This window comes from Sinocyclocheilus grahami, unplaced genomic scaffold, assembly GCF_001515645.1.
Source record: "Sinocyclocheilus grahami isolate Dianchi unplaced genomic scaffold, SAMN03320097.WGS_v1.1 scaffold259.1, whole genome shotgun sequence".
NCBI classification, from domain to species: domain Eukaryota; kingdom Metazoa; phylum Chordata; class Actinopteri; order Cypriniformes; family Cyprinidae; genus Sinocyclocheilus; species Sinocyclocheilus grahami.
The window spans coordinates 2785010-2804223 of record NW_015505438.1 but is presented as its reverse complement, the minus strand read 5'-3'; the positions used below and the strand labels follow the sequence as shown (position 1 = coordinate 2804223).

The 19214-nt window shown below is 36.2% G+C and overlaps 1 protein-coding gene across 1 annotated transcript in view; it reads left to right on the top strand.

The window, feature by feature from the left end:
* The window catches only part of LOC107599048 (cytosolic carboxypeptidase 6-like), a 162309-nt gene that overhangs the window by 108551 nt on the left and 34544 nt on the right, over positions 1-19214 (top strand). The window contains exon 3 of the mRNA XM_016290532.1: positions 3125-3341. Coding sequence (XP_016146018.1) covers positions 3125-3341 — 217 coding nt within the window. The remainder of the gene's footprint in view (positions 1-3124; positions 3342-19214) is intronic.

The following is a 19214-nucleotide window of genomic DNA, read 5'->3' as shown; positions in this document are numbered from 1 at the left end:
ATTTGCTGTCTTTTCCTCCACAGAGAAAAGCTAATTCACTTTCATTTCGGCTCAGCGGTTCACTTTGTTCAGGTAGCAGAGGAGTCTGGGAATGAGTGTGTGTACATTCTGCGGTGTGTGCGTGGATGATGCTCTGTTATGTTGGCTTGCACTGTGTGTGGCTGTTTCATATCTGCATAGTTTTACATACGAAAGCTTTATTTCTCGTGGGGTTCCTAATGAACATCAGGGTGGAGCATGCTCTTTTAAACGGCGAATCACAATGCTGCACCCGAGGGGCTTGCTAATACAGGAAACAAGCTAAGCAATGCATATGTTGTATGTTGGTTGCTGTAAACTGCCTATCTTGACAGCATTTGGATCAGGCCTATGATTCTTTAAAACAATCATGTAGCTAGCTCACTTTTGACATATACTGTACCTGTAACATTTAAATCAATTTGGCATGTTTCTAATATAATGCAATGCTATTTTATTTTATTTAAATGAATAAATGAATGAAATTAGTATGTTTTGTAGTTTTAGATTGATGGTGATCAATGTCATTAATATATTAAAATATTGATGTAGATTAATGCAGAATCAGAAATATTTCTTATTCATTTTATATCATACATTTTCTTAATATTAAAATGTTTGAAATCCTAAAACTTATATTACCAGAATCTCATATTTTCAAAATAGTCTCAGGCTTTTGCTGTTTTTTTTTTTTTCCAAATATAATGCAACATTTTATTTGATTATTGTATTTATTTTATTTTACCTTATCTTATTTAATTTTTCATAGCAAATCATAAAATCCTATGCTTAGCTTATGAATGAATGAATTTCATAATGTTTTAGTTGTTTGTCATATTTAATAATAAAACACAGATTAGCGTGTATTAGTATTTTTAGCTTGATGGTGATCAATGCCATAAATTTGTTTATTGTAATATTAAAATAGTGACATAGATTCTGTGACATAGTGCAGAATAAGAAATATTTCATTTTACATCATAACTTTTCTTAATATTAAACAGTTTGAAACCCTAAAACTTTTATTACCAGGATTTTGAATCTCATATTTTCAATATAGTCTCAGGCTTTTGCATGTTTTAGTGCAACATTTTATTTTACTTTATTATATTTTTCATAATCATATATTATCATATATAATTATATTTTCATATTTTTCATAATCATAATATCAGTTAATAAATGAATGAATTTCAGAGTGTTTTAGTATTTTTAGCTTGATGGTGGTCAATGCCATAAATTTGCTTATTTTCATTTTAAAATAGTAACATAGATTAGTGCAGAATTAGAAAAACAATGTCTTCATTTTCAAATGTTAGAAATCCTGAAAAGTATATTTTCAGGTTTAAACATGATTTAGAATCTCATATTTTCAACATAGTCTGAGACTTTTGGATCCCACTGTATATGTCTGTGTGTTTGTATGCATTTATGCATATGGGTCACTGAAGATAAGGGAACAGGTGTGTGTTTAGAACTTTTCAAGCGTTCAAACAAAGACACTAACCCAGTTCCATCAGTGTACAGGGTGTATGTGAGTTGTTTAGTAGAAAAGAATGAGATGGAAGGACTGGAGGCTGATTTTAGAGAGCTGTTTCCTCTCTCTTATCAGTATGGCCGTGTGGAAGCTTCTGTGCTGTTCACATAGATAGCATCTCCATCTGATCTCTCTCTCTCTCTCTCTCTCTTCCCTGTCCCACAGTCAGCCCAGCCCAGCTCTGATCTTTCCTCTCTTTCTCATCTTCTCACTATCTCCCTCCCCCTGTTATTCCCTCCAATGCCTTCCATCGTATGTTCTTTGCCTGTCCTTCACTGCTATTTGCTCACTCTCTCGCTCTCTCTTTCTCTGCAGATGTGCAGATTTACTTTCAGCAGCGCCACATAAAACTGATTAACAGCACAGTATATCATTTTATATGCAAATAACATTGCTTTCATTGTTCAGGCTGCTCATTGTGCACTGCAGAAATGTTCATTGTTTACAATTTGTTGGTAGAGTTTGCCTTCATCTAGATGGGTTTTTAAAGTGAGAGAGAGAGAGAGAGAGAGAGGGGGGGGGGGATAAATGAAACAACAGTACTGTGAATGACTGTAGGGGATGTAGAGGATTGATCGGCCTGCAAGTTTCCAGACTTTTATTATTTATTTTTTTGTTTGTTTATCTATTTGTTTATACTATTTTCTTCACTTAATTTCATATAGTTGTCTCTTCTCACCTATCTCTTTTATTTTCATTTAATTTTAATTATTCAATTTTCTTTATTTCCTATCTATTTTATTATTCATTTTTTTATTTACGTTTCCTTTATTTTACTTTTATTACTTTATTATAAATATTTCATTTTATTTATACTCATTTGGTCACTTCATCTCATTTTTATCAGATCTTCTCTTTTCACTTCTTCTCTTATTTTATTTTGTTTTATTCACTTCTCGTGTCATTTCATCTAATCTTCTCTTCTCTTTTCACCTCTTTTTCTTTCCTATTATTTTTCTTTAGATTTTTTGTTATTTGTTTTATTTTATTTATACCCTTCTTCACTTAATCACTTCATCTAGTCTTCTTTTTTATTTTTTATTTTTTATTTTTATATATTTATTATTTTTATTTTATTCTCATATCACCTCATCTCATCCTCTCTTCTCTTGTCACATCTTTTTATTATTTTATAGTTGTTTATTGTATTGTAAGTAAATCAGACAGCAATTGTCTGTCACACCCAAAGAATCTTATTTACTGCCATTGATGACATGAAAAGCTATTTGAAACACATTAAACTTCTGTAAGGTAAGATATTTCCCAGTGACAAGAACATTAGGCAGGAAATAATGTAGATTGGGGTTTTATTTGATCAATCAAGACTTGATTGAGTTGTGACCGTGACGATATGGCTGATTAAAAATAATATTTTCCTCATCTATGCAACCTTAGTTACATCAGCTGAAAAGTATCATTACAGAGAATGTTTTAACATTATAATTATTAAATATTATGAACGCAAACTTTTTATTTCTTCAGAACAAACTCTCACTAACCCATGAATGTTCACTGAGAAAGCAAATAAGGTGCATTCATTGTCATATTGTCTTTCTTTCTTTGTCACAGGCAAAGACTGCCAGCCAAGAATGTGTATTACTATCGCTGCCCCGACCATCGGAGGAACTACGTGATGTCTTTCGCCTTCTGTTTCGACCGCGAGGATGACATTTATCAGTTTGCGTACTGCTACCCTTACACCTACTCCCGTCTGCAGCATTACCTGGCCAGCCTGGAGCACAGAAATCTCGATTACCTGCACCGAGAGCAGCTGGGCCTCAGTGTGGTTAGTCACTGCATGTTTGCACACAGCGTTACTGCACGTCTTTGTTGCGTTTCCGGTGTTTCTGTCAGTGTGTATTATGTTAACATCTTCCTGTGTCTGCTGTGCACTGCACACTCATTTTCTTTAAGGGGGCGGACACATGTAAGTGTCTTTGAGGATGCATGACTGTGTGTGTGTGTGTGTGTGTGTGTGTGTGTGTGTATGCATGATCTGCACAGGTAACTGGATCATTCACATTGCCTACAGTCCCGTCTCGCTCTTATCAAATAATTGTTGAGGAAAACTCATTAGGAATGCTCGAGAGATTAAAGCCCTCTTTTAGGGCCTTCATCACTTTCACGTTCGTCAAGGAGAGCCAGGCACGGGAAGCCACTGATGAAAGGACATTTATTGATAAGAAATATGGTGTCAATGGAAAAAAAGAAATCAGTTTCACATGAAATAGGATTTGAAAGGGCAAATATATCAGGGGGAAAATAAATGGCAAAACTATATGTTAAAGCCATGCAAGAACAGAAATACAGACTTGAGGGTGCATATGGTGCTGTTATTTTTTTTTTTTTTTTAATCACCCGTTTCGATTCATTCACTGCATAAACCCAGATCAGTTCTGTAACCATATTTTCTGTCTCTTCAAAACTCTAACAACTTAAACATGTATGAATGTCATTGCATTAGATAACAAGGGTTATGTGTAATAAGATTTTTTAATTCTTTTGAAGTCTGTAATGTATTTGATCAAAAATACAGTACAAAACAGTTATACTGTAAAATATTATTGCAACTTAAAATAACTGAATTAAATGTAATTTACTATTGTGATGGCAAAGCTGCAACCATTACTCCAGTTCTTCAGTTTCGCATGGTCCTAAAACAAGATACAAAACATACTTGGTACTGCTGCTGCTACATGATATAAGCAACTGGTGGCACTATTGTTTTTAATTGAAGTGTTACAGAAAAATCTGAATTTTTTAATATATATTGGAGGCCTCTGAATTGGTTCATTTTGAGTAAGGGTCAGTGTTGCTATTGCTATAACTAAAATTTAAACTTTTTTTGTGTTGTTATTAATTGAAACAAAGCTGAAATAAAATTAAATCTTAATACTAGATGAAAAACTTTAAAAAACCTAAATGAAAATGAGAAATGTTGTCTTGGCAGTTAAACAAAATAAAATAAGTTTAGTACTAAAATGACTAAAAATAAAACGGAAATAAAAATTTAACGCTAAATAGAAATAAAAAAAAATTTAAATGACAAAATTACATAAAATTACTAAAACTGAAAATGTTAAAATAAGCTAATTCAAAATATTGTTTAGTACTATTATATAAGTAATACTAAAATAACAGGTGGAGGTTCTGAGTTTTGGTAAAGAACAAAATTCCTCATCTCAATACCTTTTGGGCCACTGTGCCTCCCTTGCCATTTCATTAGTATGTATAATCAGCATTTTTATAATTCACATAGAAGATATAATGTCAGAAATAAAGCAAGAATGAAAGAATAGATACTGAATGAGGGAGAAAAAGAGAGGGAGGGGCATTGTGATAGAACAAGAGAGAGTGAGACCGAATGTATTTGTATGCGCAGGCATAGGGACTTTTTATGGCCTTATTTGTCTTTTTATGTCCTCTGTTCTTGGGTATGTGGCAGTACAACACTCTTAATGACCTGCAGAGATGGAGGAGAGAGGGAGGGAATGAAGAAAAAGAGAGCAGGATGAGGCTACAACAGCTTGGACTGCAGTAGTAAAACACTCTCTGGTGTAACACACAAACGTGATGTACTTAAACAGAGGCCCTGTGAGGAGGAAGTTAGTGTGCACTAACATACACACACACACACATGTGCTATAGGTAAAGCACCAGAGAACAAGCCTGGATTCAGTGTAATACTGGGATTACTTCTCTCATATCTTTCACTTTCAATGAGGCAAGTAAATACGAAGAGCGTTCCACAAAAAGAGTCCTCTAGTACATCTCAATTACCTCTTTTGCTCTGTTAATGCTTTGCCTCTCAGTGTCGAACTCGTTTCTTTTTAGAAGTCTGCTTGCTGGTGAGGTATATATGAGCACAAATGTTTTATGTTGGCATTTGTAATACAACAGCCAATCAGATGCCTCTCTATCCAGAGGTCTATGAAGATGAATCAAGCAATACAAGCAATCACTGTCCAAACGCCCCAAATACGCTCATACGGACTGTTTTCACGACTTTAAAATGCAGGCTCGCAACAACTGTCATGTTCAACAGCAATCGTCACATCTGTTTATTGTATCTTTAGTCATCAAAGTCCTCTAACAGCATTATAAAGACAGAGAAGCATAGCGGGTTTTGACAGTGGCTTTGATGGATGATTATGCGTAGAAGCTTCTTCTACCGTTCGCTGCTGCCCATTTCGAACGTCGAGTTCGCATCAGCAAATGGAGAATGAAGTTGTTTTGAAGGCTGCGCATCCAGATCCATTATCCGAGTGTGAAACACTCGAGCCATCTGAATATTTAAAAAAGATCAAACTCAGATCTGCATTTATGGATGTGAATTATTTAGGCGTGCGGTGAAACTTATAGCACAAACAGCATGGTCTTTGTAGATTAAAATAAGTGTGTTGGAATAAATATTTAAGCATGTATAAATGTTTATTTTGCATAAAAGAAGGCGGCCTCGGGGTCTTTGTTGATGCTCAGTTATCATGACTCAGATGACCTGCCTGTCTAGACACAGCTCCCCCAGTTTCATCCTCTCCTCTCATGTAACCTTCAGTCCTTTTCCTTTGGCCCAGAGCCCATCAATCTCAACAGAGGCCCGTCACATGACTTGAGCCCCGCTCCCTCACACAGGTGCCTTGTTGTGTTGAATTCTGAGTGCCTGCTCCTCTCCAGATGTGGAGACAGAGCAACAGTTGTGGATCTGACAGGCTAGCAAGAGCACTTACTGCAACAAAGAGCAGAGACTCAAAGACAAGCAGACAGACAGAATCCAGCCTGAGGGCCTGACCGGCACTCTCTGCTTCACTTCACGTCTCTCTCTGTCTCTCCCCATTGCCATTTACAACTATAGAAATATTCAGGTTTACATTGATATAGTCATGCAGGCTTATAAAAATATCAATTTTTTTTTTATTATGATTTCCTCGTTTTGCTGTACTCAAATTGAAATGCTATATTGCAATTTAGTATGTTCCAATGTTTTTTGTTTATTTTACCGTGAAATGTTGTTGCTCAAAATTGAATTTTGTAGAAAGTACAAGGAGAAAATGAAAGTCCTGTAGCACCCAGAAAATGAGGCTGTTATTTGAATGATTCACAGATAGAGACCAATTGTAAGATAAATGTTCCCTCATTATTAGTGTAATTGTTTTTCATCTGTGTAAATTTAGAGCTTCTATAATGCAAAAGGCCAAATGTTCTGAATACCATCCAGACAGTAAACAAGTCATGTATTTGCTAGTTTTTTTTTTTTTTTAATTTTGGAGATTCCTTGAATCAGTTTTATTAAATATTGAAACTAAATAATTATTAGTTTTTTTTTAGCTATAAAAATGAGTTCGTATAGACCAATTCGGTGTTTGCAAACAGTGATGATGTTTTTTTGTGGGCGGAGCCTATCTGGTGGCAGAAAATGAGAGTTTTCAAGTAGCAGTCTATGGAAGGCATGGAATAAAAGAATTTTAAAAAATTACATTTGATTTTATATTTCAAAAGTCTGACTTTATTCTCACAATTACGAGATTATATCTCACAATTCTGATAAGGAAAACAACTCTCTGGCTTTTTTCCCTCAGAGTTGACAAACTCACTGTTGAGTTAAATCGAGTTATAAAGTCCGAACTAGGAGATATAAACTTGCATTTGCAAAAAAAAAAAAAGTCAGAATTGTGAGATAAAATATATGTTATGTAAAATGTTAATAGTATAAAATTTAAATAACATTTCATGCTGTAACTGTAGGGCTAATACAATACGTCCCCTATGAACTGCATGTGTGAATATTATTGTTTAAATCAAATTTATGCTTTAAAAGTAGAGTAATCATAGCAGTTTTCATGTCCGTTTAAACGTCTGCATTTAGCTTCGAATGGCGTCTTTGAGGACAGTATTCTATAAAAATTATTTGCATTCCGATTCTGACATCAAAAGGCACAAAAATATATTTTTTTCTCTTCTTCCATGAATTTTACCTGTTTCCCTCCACTTGTTACCAGTTTTTCTGCCACCACTATGCATGCGCAGCTGCAAGTGATGTAACTGTGATGTCTACTCCAAATTGGTCTATAAGCACCAACATTTAGGGAGAATGATGTTAATCATAGCAGACCCATTTCTAATGGTGCATGCTATAAATGTTTAAAAGCTTTAGGTAGGCCACAAGTTTGTACTTGATTCATTTGTCATGTCTAGAGAGTAGCCAGAGCCTTCAAAAACTTGCTTTTAATTTGTTCTGCGGTCAGTTCTGCTGTGTTTTTTCTTCATGTCCATTGCTGTAAGCGACGTACATTTAAAACAGGCCTTGAGTCTTTCATGACCAGACTTTCAGAACTATTCTGCGAGTTTATGCTCACTCTCCATCTGTCTGTTTTATAGCACATAAAGTTTCCATAGGGGAGAGCCTTGAGTCAGGTTGGTGCAGAGTGACTGCGGTTACTGGTGTTTCATCCAATACGGTCAGTTCACTGCACTTTTCATGTCTCTAAAAGAGAGAACATGGATGAGATCAGTGGTGTCATTCTAAACGGTGTCATATTCACTTTGATAAGATGACTTTGATAAAATTTTAAACATTCTATTAACAGAATGTGCATATAAACTGTGTTGTGCAATGTCTAGCTGTAGTATTCAATTTTAACAAAACTAACAGTAAAGCAATAAGAAAGGAGAGGCTTGTCCTTGAGGAGTTGTTTCTTGAAAAGATGATGATGCTGTTATGATAAAGTTGTTTTGATTTACAAGTTGATTGGAAAAATCTGATTTGTAGATTGATTGTATAGTTCATGATTTTCAAAAAGTATAAATATCTTACTGTCATTCTTCATATGTAGGCAGCATTGCTCAAAGGTTTGGAGTCGGAAAGATTTTTAAAAATGCTTTTAAAATAAGTCTCATATGATGGCCATGGCTGCATTTATTTAATCAAAAATACAGTAAAAACAGTAATGTTGTGAAATTCTATTTCAATATTTTTTTTATTTAATTTACTCCTGCGATGGTAAAGCTGAATTTTCAGCAGCCATAACTTCAGTCTTTTTTGTAACAATGTAACAAAAACAATCTGTCACTTTTGATCAATTTAATGCCTCCTTGCTGCAAAAAAAGTGTAATTTTCTTGTTTATTCTATAGTGTGTATACATTACTGAATAAAAAGTCTCCAAATGATTAAATTTTTTATTTTGCAAATTAAGTAATTGGGTTTTTGTTTACGTGTTTAATATTAAATACATTTTAATTAAACAAATATTGGCATTGGAAACTCATTGTCAAAGACAGTCCAATTTTATGCATATAGGGATCCTAATAATTTTTCAGAATGACCCAGTCAAAAAATATCTTGTCAGTCTCTATATGCAACAGCCTATACTCACATTCCCAAAGTAAATATTCACTTTATTGTATGTTTTATGTGGCTTACACTGCCTCACACCTCTCTGTGAAGTGAGACGGTTGTTTCCACAGAGATGACTCTGAGCTGCTGACGGATACTTTGCTGCTTTCCTTCATCTCGCTCTTTGAGATTTACTGTTCTTCTAATACAAGAAGCCGATGCATCTCCCAGTAGGAACGGCAGTCTTCTGAGGCGCTGTGCAAAACTCCAGGCAACCGGCGTTAGCACTATTCTGGCTGTCCTTAACCCCTCTCTCGACATCCTAAAGTCCTCTGACGAACTGTAAAATCCTGAGTCTCATAGCCAGGGCTGAAGAAATTCCCCTCCGATCATCTAGTTCTGGAATTGACTGAGCATTTTAAAATGTGAGTTGAGTTCAACGGCTGCGTGTGAAAGATGAACGTTAAGCAGGCAAATGGGGTCCCGTCTCTGGTTTGATGGAGTACAGGTTTATGGATGTAGTCAGAGGGTGCGGGGTAAGCACTTTTACCTCATGTCCTTTTTTTTAATCCTCTGTCACCAGTGGCTAGTGCTTATAGGAGTGAGTTTAATAACAGCTCCTCAAATGGAAGGTGGACTGAAATGTGTGTGTGTGTGTGTATGTGTGATTACTGGCTCTTTAATGGCCATCTCAGAGTTGCACCCTTGAGCTGCATGCTGGCCACTGCTAGATTTCTCATGTTTCATCAGTAAGAGCCAAATGTACAAGAACAACCTCGAGGCAAAATGAAATTCTCTTAATAAATCGGTAAAACAGACGTTTAGTTGACACAGATGAATTACTTCTTCTGTCCTGTCATAAAGCTACTTTTAAGTTTGATATTTGATAAAGGATGCAGTTGATGTTGGAGAGCTACAATCAAAGGTGTAGATTACAAACATTAGCGATTTTTCTAATTTTATTACCAAACAGTTATTCGTTTGAACCCATTCCTTGTTTGTTTGTGTATTAAATATTTATATGCATCTGCAAAAAAAAAAAAAAGGGTGAGCTACTCCATTTAACACATTTTATGGTCTTTAAATTTGGGAATGCACAATACATCAGTACCTTATCTGTTATGCCATATTGGCCAATATTAGTATTTTTTTTTAATCTAACTTTTGTCATCATCTCTACACTTAATTTAAAGGGCATAAATCCAGATTATGGGATTTATGCACCATTTCTTGAAGAGCACTTTCCCGTAATAGAGGTCCCATCTCTATAAATAGTCTTCCATATAATAGAGGTCTCACCTCTATTATATTAAGTACTTTTTATTATTTATACAGACCTTTTTCTTTAGCAGATCAAAAAATAGACATTAGAATGTTGTGATGCCTAAATTCACTTAAGCAGCACAAAAGTGACAAAAACTATAGTTTAAAGTGCTGTATGTATTATATTTTATTTTTTACCACACATACAATGTATTTCATTGTAAAAAAAAACAACAAAAACAAAACAATAATAATACAATAATAGTACACAAACAATCTAATATCTGCTATTTAATGTCTTTAAAATATAAACAATATTTTTAAGCTTTTTTGTATTGGTCAAAAATGTTTAATTGGTGCATCCCTATTTAAATCCCTTCTACGTATTTTCATAATTCACGCTGAACCTAAGGATAGCTTTAGAACCCTCTAAAATAATTGGATCGCAGAGTGTCAGTGGAACATGTGGCCGTCACATTCATACACATTCATTGTTCTCTGTGTGAACGAAACAGCTCTGTAGGCCCTTTTAGTCTGAAAAATGGGGAAAGGGTTGGGGAATTGCTGGCTGTGAGAAGGACAGAACAAGGGAGGAGGAGGAGAGGAAAGGAACATGGAATCTACAGGCAAACATTTGAGAGGGGAGGAAGGTCATTTTTTGTTGTTCTAATGGTCACTGGAGCCCCTGCAGACAGACGAACAGTGGGGGATCTTGTTCGGGAGCCTGTTAGCTGGAATAAAGAATGGAAAGCTCCTTGGACGGACGCGTCTCTGGCCTTCGCACGCTTCTCTCTATCTCTCACTTTACGCCCAGGTTTATCTCCGTGTGTGTACACCCCGCGCCAAGATTTAATCAATAGCAGTTCTGCCTTGCGTGAAGAGAGAAGGTCAAAGTCGGACCGGAGAGATGGAGGGAGGGCGGAGGAGGAAGAGACAGGAGGAAAGAGAAGAGGGAGGAGGAATGGAGGAGGATGAGAAGGAGACGAGGCAGAATCCGTGAGCTGTGAAACAGTGATGGATAATCGCATGAAATCTGGTTGTTTATGGACTGTAAAGCAGAAATGGAGTCCTCCTCCATCACATGGCGAATCTCTCATCGCTGTCTCTCTCTCTTTCTCTTTCTCATTTGTGCTGCTGTTTACTTGTCAAATCTTTTTTGAATGCTCGTCCAAAAGGTTTAGCAAGTTGAAGAGCTCTCCAGCAGCTGCCTGGTATTGTTCTCTCAATAGCTGACCAGTCTTTCTCTATTTGTCTCTGACTCTATTATCTGAGGACTCACAAACAGTGGGTGTAAATCCTATCATCAGTCTCTCACAATTGAGAGTGATTTTTTTTGTCATTTTTGTGAAATTTTATATCTCTTTGTCAGTGAAAAGCTCGTTTAGAGTCTACATCTGATTTCCCCTCAGGAGTTCTGAAATACTAGAAGTACAGTTGTAGGAAAAAGAAGTGAAGGGAACTTTTTTCCTGCCAACAGTTTTATTTAACTGTTTTTTTTTAATGTTTGCAAACAGTATATATTTACTGTATGTTTTACTGTCCACATAACTTGTTGGAGCCGTGGTCTAGCTGTTCTGTTCTCGGTCTGTGATGCAAGGAAACTTTCTTATATAAAATATTAAAATAGGTGATGACAGTCATATTGGGAGAGAGTAAAAAAAAAAAACATAATTTAAATATTATTATTGCTCTTAAATATTGTTACATATTGCAAGCTTTTGACTTGCTGAAAAAACTCTTCACTTAAATGTTGCATCATGTAATTCATGTGTTAAAATAAATAAATAAAAAGTAATAATTTAGTAGTAGTAGTAGTAGTATTAACAGTATTATTATCCACGTATGCTTGTTGTTTTCTAAACATTATTATTGTTAAACATTAAATATTGTGAAATCTTTTTACTTACAGGAAAAAAACCCTGCATTTGCTTGTTGCATTATGTTGACTGTCAAACAAATTCATGTAATTCATGCATTTCATGCAACAAACAAATAAGTAATTTCTTATTATTTGTACCAGCAGCAGTAGTAGTAGTAGTAGAAGTAGTAGTACAATAAAAAAATAATTTGTAGGATTTACCTGATAAAATCTCCGTAACAATTTGCACTAACACATTTTAAGTAGATTTTACTGCTACTGCTCTGTACAATTGACCTGTTATTGTCATATAAAATCTGCTTACTATTGAACTTAACATTCATAAAGAAATTAAGTAAATATTACATAATTATATTTAATTTTACATATAGAATTAAGTAAGTAAAACCTACTTACCTAAGTTCAGTAAATTTAACAAGGAAAAAAGTAACTTTAGCTTGACCGGTAAAAGTTTGAATAATTTTTTGTTTTTGTTTGAATATTGTTACATAGTCAAAGCATACTTGGCAATAATTTGATTTTATTCAATACAGCACAGCACAATGAACTCCAGATGTAACAAAATTACTAAACCTAACAACAAAGGCAATGATAAAACAGTTTAAATACAGCTGGGGGAAAAATCTACTGTATTAATTATTCACATTTCAGTGCATGATGGGAACACCAGTATCAGAAAAGTTGAGCAGGTTTTACTTAATTTTATAACACTGATATTATGCTTTAATTATTGACTTATACAGGAAAAACCCTGCACTTACTTATTGCATTATGTTGGCAATCAAACATTTATATCATTCATGCATTAATATATTGCCACAATTAACTTCACAGAAAGATGTAATGGTGTCATTCAAACACGTGATAAAGTCTAAAGACAACCAAGGCCTTATGTAATATTCTAAACCGAGATTTAAATGTTTCCAGGCCAATATTGTGGTGGATAATAATAAATGCTGCTACAGAAATGTTTCCCTTGTGAGGCTATGCTGTTGAGTCTGTCTCTCCTCATTTTCCAATATCATTGCCCCCAACATTTCCTGTCCTCTCTGTGCTATCACTGCCAATAAGAGTGGCAAAAGGCCAAAAATAAAATAACATCACAAGAAGTGTAAAAGCATAAATACAACAAACGTTTCACAATCTGTCGATATAACTGCGATGTGTTTAACCACTGTGAAATGCAACCATTTGATATAAACTTCCTCTGCCGTAAGTCTAACATTTCACTGTCTGAGTGTGACCTTTGGTGGAGGGTCTCTCAGAGCACCAGGGGTCAGCGTTCTCTCTGCCGGTGTCAAATGGAACCTGTCTTTTCCATTCACGCTTAACAGTGTGAACGCTCACGCTTAACAAATCGGACTCTGGATTGAGCCACGGATAAGTCGTGACCCGAGCTTGACTGCAGGGCGGTTATTTTACATTAGATTGAAGATAAAGAGTTTGATGTGACCCTGTTTTATCGAGCCGCCCTTTTATCGAGACCAATGGAGCCTTTGGTAGGCGATCCCGCTGCTTTATTGCATATTGAGACTCCCATATCAGCAGCAGAGGATCATCTAGCTGATATGGAGGACCGTAATAAAGAGAGGATGGAGTGAGAAGAAATAGAGAGAGTGGGAAATGGAAAAAGACAGAAAGAGGGGCAACTGCAATAGTACAGCGGAATATTGTTTTCTTGAGGCCGTAATAAGATAAAAGAAAGTGGGGGGCCTATCAAGCCAGCCTGGATGGAGAGGGCAGAAATATGACCGGTAGGTACGGCTACTTCTCTTTGTCTGCAGAGAGGCATCCTTCATCTTCCTGAAACAGTAAAATTATCCTCATTGTAATGCAAAGTTTGCTTAGTCAGAGATAATATTTATTTTTTGAAATTGAAATGGCTCACACCTTGAGGGCTTAACTCTGTTTCAATATTTTGGAAGTGCTTTGCGAGCTGTTTGTTATGCAGAGGTCGGCAGATGGATCTGGTTAGGAGAGGGGGATTTATTGACATGGGGTTATCTCCCAGCGTGGGTTCATATCTGTCACTTAACTCTGTCCGGTTTAAGCGGAGCAGAGGCCGCTCTGCTCTTCCCTTCCCTGGTGCCGTCAGCCTTCCAAGCGCATATCTTGAAATCTCATATATATATATACACTGTAAAATCCAATAGTTTACCTTAGTTAGATTTAATTAGTTATCTTTACTTAGTTGTTATACTTACTAGGTTTTATTAAGTTACAGCTACTTTCAATGCAAATAAAACAATTTACTTACTGTTTTGAGTGACATGTACTTAAAATATTCAAGTAGCCACAAAGGAACCAATGACATTAATAAACCATTGAGAGGCAGCAGTGCACTAATATGTTGCTAATGTGCAACATAACAACAGAAGAAGAAGAAAAGAAAAAGAGTCTTAATAGACTTTTCACCCATTTCCTCCATGTCTGCAGTTATCATTCATTCACTCAATATTTGAGAGAACATCACATAAGCTAACTTCATAAATTTATGTTGATTTTCCTAAAATGAGTTTGTTTGTTTTTTTAACTCACCATTATCGTGATTAGCGTTCCCTTTGGTTGGGCACTTGGTACTTCGTTTGTGTTACTATAATTTTCTTCCGTTAATGCAGCAATGCATTGTGAAGTCAGAGTTATTTGATTTCATGGGAAGAAAAGTAATAAATAAGTTGCTTTAAGAAGGTGACCTACAGTATCTCACAGAAGTGAGTACTCACCTCACATTTGTTAAAATATTTTATTATATCTTTTCTTGTGACAACACTGAAGAAATTACACTTTGCTACAATGTAAAGTAGTGAGTGTACAGCTTGTATAACAGTGTAAATTTGCTGTCCCCTCAAAATAACTCAACACACAGCCATTAATGTCTAAACTACTGGCCACAAAAGTGAGTACACCCCTAAGTGAAAATGTCCAAATTGGGCCCAAAGTGTCAATATTTTGTGTGGCCACCATTATTTTCCAGCACTGCCTTAACCCTCTTGGGCATGGAGTTCACCAGAGCTTCACAGGTTGCCACTGGAGTCCTCTTCCACTCCTCCATGACAACATCATGGAGCTGGTGGATGTTAGAGACCTTGAGATGCTCAATAGGGTTTAGGTCTGGAGACATGCTTGGCCAATCCATCACCTTTACCCTCAGCTTCTTTAGCAAGGCAGTGGTCGTCTTGGAGGTGTGTTTGCGGTCGTTAACATGTTGGAATACTGCCCTGCGGCCCAGTCTCAGAAGGGAGGGGATCATGCTCTGCTTCAGTATGTCACAGTACATGCTGGCATTCATGGTTCCCTCAATGAACTGTAGCTCCCCAGTACCGGCAGCACTCATGCAGCCCCAGACCATGACACTCCCACCACCACGCTTGACTGTAGGCAAGACACACTTGTCTCTGTACTTCTCACCTGGTTGCCGCCACACATGCTTGACACCATCTGAACCAAATAAGTTTATCTTGATCTTATCAGACCACAGGACATGGTTCCAGTAACAAAAGAACAAAAGCACGTGTCAAACTGACTCTCTCTGAAAAACACAGGATACCCTTGTGGCAATGATAAAACTGTGTGATTTCAGAGTGGGACTTCCCAGTACAATTTCAGATCCAGTAACTTCAACACTCATTCTGAAGCCCTCCTGCTTTTTCACTGGGTGCACAAAGCATCTCCATAAAAGAGACAGGTCTTACCTGTGATCATCCCCTATGTGGCCTCTGCTTTCAGTACATGATGGATTATCCCCAGTGCCTGGACATCAGAGAAACGCACAGACGCGCATACACGCGACTTCTCTCTCTCTTTCTGTCTCTCTCTCTCGCTCTCGAATTGGCAATATTTCAGAAAATGGTTTAGCGATTTATAATTATTGGGGGGACTAGCCCCCCTCAATGTCTACGGTGGTTATCGCCATGATCAGACATGAAAATATGTTGTGGCACTATCGTGCAGTCTGTAATGATATGACGTTAGCAAACTTTAGCGATTTTTGCAAACATTTCTTTGAGTAACATGACCGTAAATATGAACTCACGATTGAAAGTAACATGAAACAAATTATTACTTTTCGTTAAAATCTTTATTAATGCCCAAAAATTTTCGTTCGCTCATGCAGCCATGTTGCCGCTGAAGCCAGTTTATGCTGAGATAATTCATATCCCTTCGTTTGAAGTGTGGTCCCGAAAATTCTTCGTTTGAAGGGCTATCTGGCCCTACCCCTCCAACCAAAAGAGAATCGAGACACCCCTACCCCTTCACGTAAACGCGCAAAACGGAGGGGAAAGGGGAAGGGCTAAGGGGTAGAATTAGGATTGGGCCTTAGTCTGCTTGTCTTCAGCAAACTGTTTGCGGGCTTTCTTGTGCATCATCTTTGGAAGAGGCTTTCTTCTGGGATGACAGCCATGTAGACCAATTTGATGCAGTGTGCGGCGTATGGTCTGAGCACTGACAGGCTGGCCCCCCTGTTCTGAGTGGAACCTGTCCTGTTAAACTGCTGTATGGTCTTGGCCGCCGTGCTGCAGCTCAGTTTCAGGGTCTTGGCAATCTTCTTATAGCCTACGCCATCTTTATGTAGAGCAACAATTCTTTTTTTCAGATCCTCAGAGAGTTCTTTGCCATGAGGTGCCATGTTGAACTTCCAGTGACCAGTATGAGAGAGTGAGAGCAATAACACCAAATTTAACACACCTGCTCCCCATTCACACCTGAGACCTTGTAACACTAATGAGTCACATGACACCGGGGAGAGAAAATGGCTAATTGGGCCCAATTTGGACATTTTCACTTAGGGGTGTACTCACTTTTGTGGCCAGCGGTTTAGACATTAATGGCTGTGTGTTGAGTTATTTTGAGGGGGCAGCAAATTTACACTGTTATACAAGCTGTACACTCACTACTTTACATTGTAGCAAAATGTAATTTCTTCAGTGTTGTCACATGAAAAGATAATAAAATATTTACAAAAATGCGAGGGGTGTACTCACTTCTGTGAGATACTGTATCTTCTAATTAAAGCATTAGTGTGTTTTTTTGTGTTTATTAATGAACTTTTTCAAATTTCATTTTTCATAAATACATTGAGGTGCTTTTAATTGGGTTTATATAATCCTTAAATAGTGTGTGGTAATATGTGAAAGTCACACACAGATTTAAACATTCAGCATGTGAATCACAACAATGGTAACAATTCAATTTCATTTATTTTCATTAATTGTAACAATAACCATTTTATTTGCTCTTTTTTTTGTGCTACTACTGACACAAGACAGCAAATAAAATTGGCACATAAAATCAACAACTGTAAAACAAAGCAACTGCATAATTTATTCTGCCGCAATGCACTCTGGGAGTCAGTGAGTAGCTATACTAAGTCATGAGTAAACCTAAATGAAAGGATCAAGTACCCCTTACAGTTCTTTTTTTAGTTATTAGAACTCTCGTGTAAGTAAACTATACTAACTAAGCATTTGTCAGTACAACATACTATTCCTATTTCACTTTACTTCGTTTTTTCAAGGCAATCGCTTTGCATGCTTTTTTAAGTAAGCCAAACTAATTAGATTTTACAGTGCTTACTGTATATGAATATATTCATATTCATTAAAATATGAATGAATAACACTGACAGAAACATTGTCAACCAAAACATCATTATTGTTGATTAATATTATGCAATTTTTAGAAAAATATAAAATGGATTAAAAATAATTGAAATTGACTACATTTAAAAAGACATTTTCTTTGAAAGAACTAAAACATTTTTTTGTAAAAATTAACACTGATTTTATTATTATTTTCCACAGCTCACAGCTTGCTAGCAAGTAAAAAACAGAATGAAAAATAAGTGCGTCTCTAAGAGCTTTTAGGGCTTTTTAATAAGTAAAAAATACACCTTTCAGAGATTGCTGTAATTGCTTTCCATTGCAAGAACCAAATTTAGGGCCCAGGTTGGTTGGAGAGAGGAAAAACGAGCGGGGAATGGAGAAATACAAGTGATACAGTACACCGTTTTTCAGTAGAAAAGAAAAAGAATTAATGAAAAGTGAGTTCCTCACCCTACAAAAGCAGCCAAGCTTGAAATTCAGTTTGAGGGGAAACTTAATTTGTTGTAGATGGGTTGAGAAACATATTTAGCCGAGGTAGAGAGAGAAAGAGGAAGCGATGAAAATAGAGGGAGTGTGGGAAAGAGAAGGGAGCACATTTGAATGAGTAAAAGAAATAGAGAAAAGTCGTTTGGTAAATAACAGAAAAAATGTACTGTATTTTCTAAGTTTTCATAAACCAGGAAGCAACAGGTCTCATTCTGCCTTTAGGTCATGTCAAAATAATGATGAGCTTACATGAATGTCACCATTAAGACTTGATTATCAATTGGAAACTGTTTTTTTTTTTCAAATTAACTTTAAATGTTACAATACTTTTTTACAATCTACCAGTTTAGATCTGCATTGTATGCACTCTGTTATGTTGCTCTAGCAATAAAAAGCTTCCTGTTTTCCACCTAACTTTTTTTTTTCTTTTTTTGAAATGACACATTTCATGTAGTTATAATGATTTCCGAACTCATAAGCAGGAGGATCCCAGGAGGACTTGAAGGCAGCTTCAGTTAGCTACTGAAATGTGAGTTACATCATTAGCTCTCATCCTCACTTCCTCCACCTTCCACAAACCTCAGACCTGCACAACCAACAGCAAAACAAATGGGAATTGGGAAGAGTGTTTTTCAGCACGTTTCTTCTCTAACTATGGTTAAGGAGATTATAGTACGGTGGTTTGGTGTCTTGGATCAATATGGACTCAGCTCTTACTCTCTGAGCTGAAAGCCAAGGTGCAAGATTTCTGTCAGCACATTTTTTACAGGAAAGCGGTGGCGTTTCTCTGCTGCTTGTTAAAGCGGGCAGCTGATAGTGGCAGCTAATGATCACTCTCATGTGGGCTTGCTATCTTAATGTTGATTTGATAAGACTGTTCCCATTAAATGGTGAACATACTAAGGATGTTTGGTGAGGTCTGATAACTGTAATTGGCCATGGTTTAAGGTAGAACTAGTCTTACACTGTACATAGTCAGACTTGAATTGACTTTTGGCATCAGTGTTATTTTAGTATTATTTATATAGTATTGTAGTAATTATTAATTTTAATGACTTTTTATTAATATAATTAATTGGCTTTTAGATTTTAGTGAC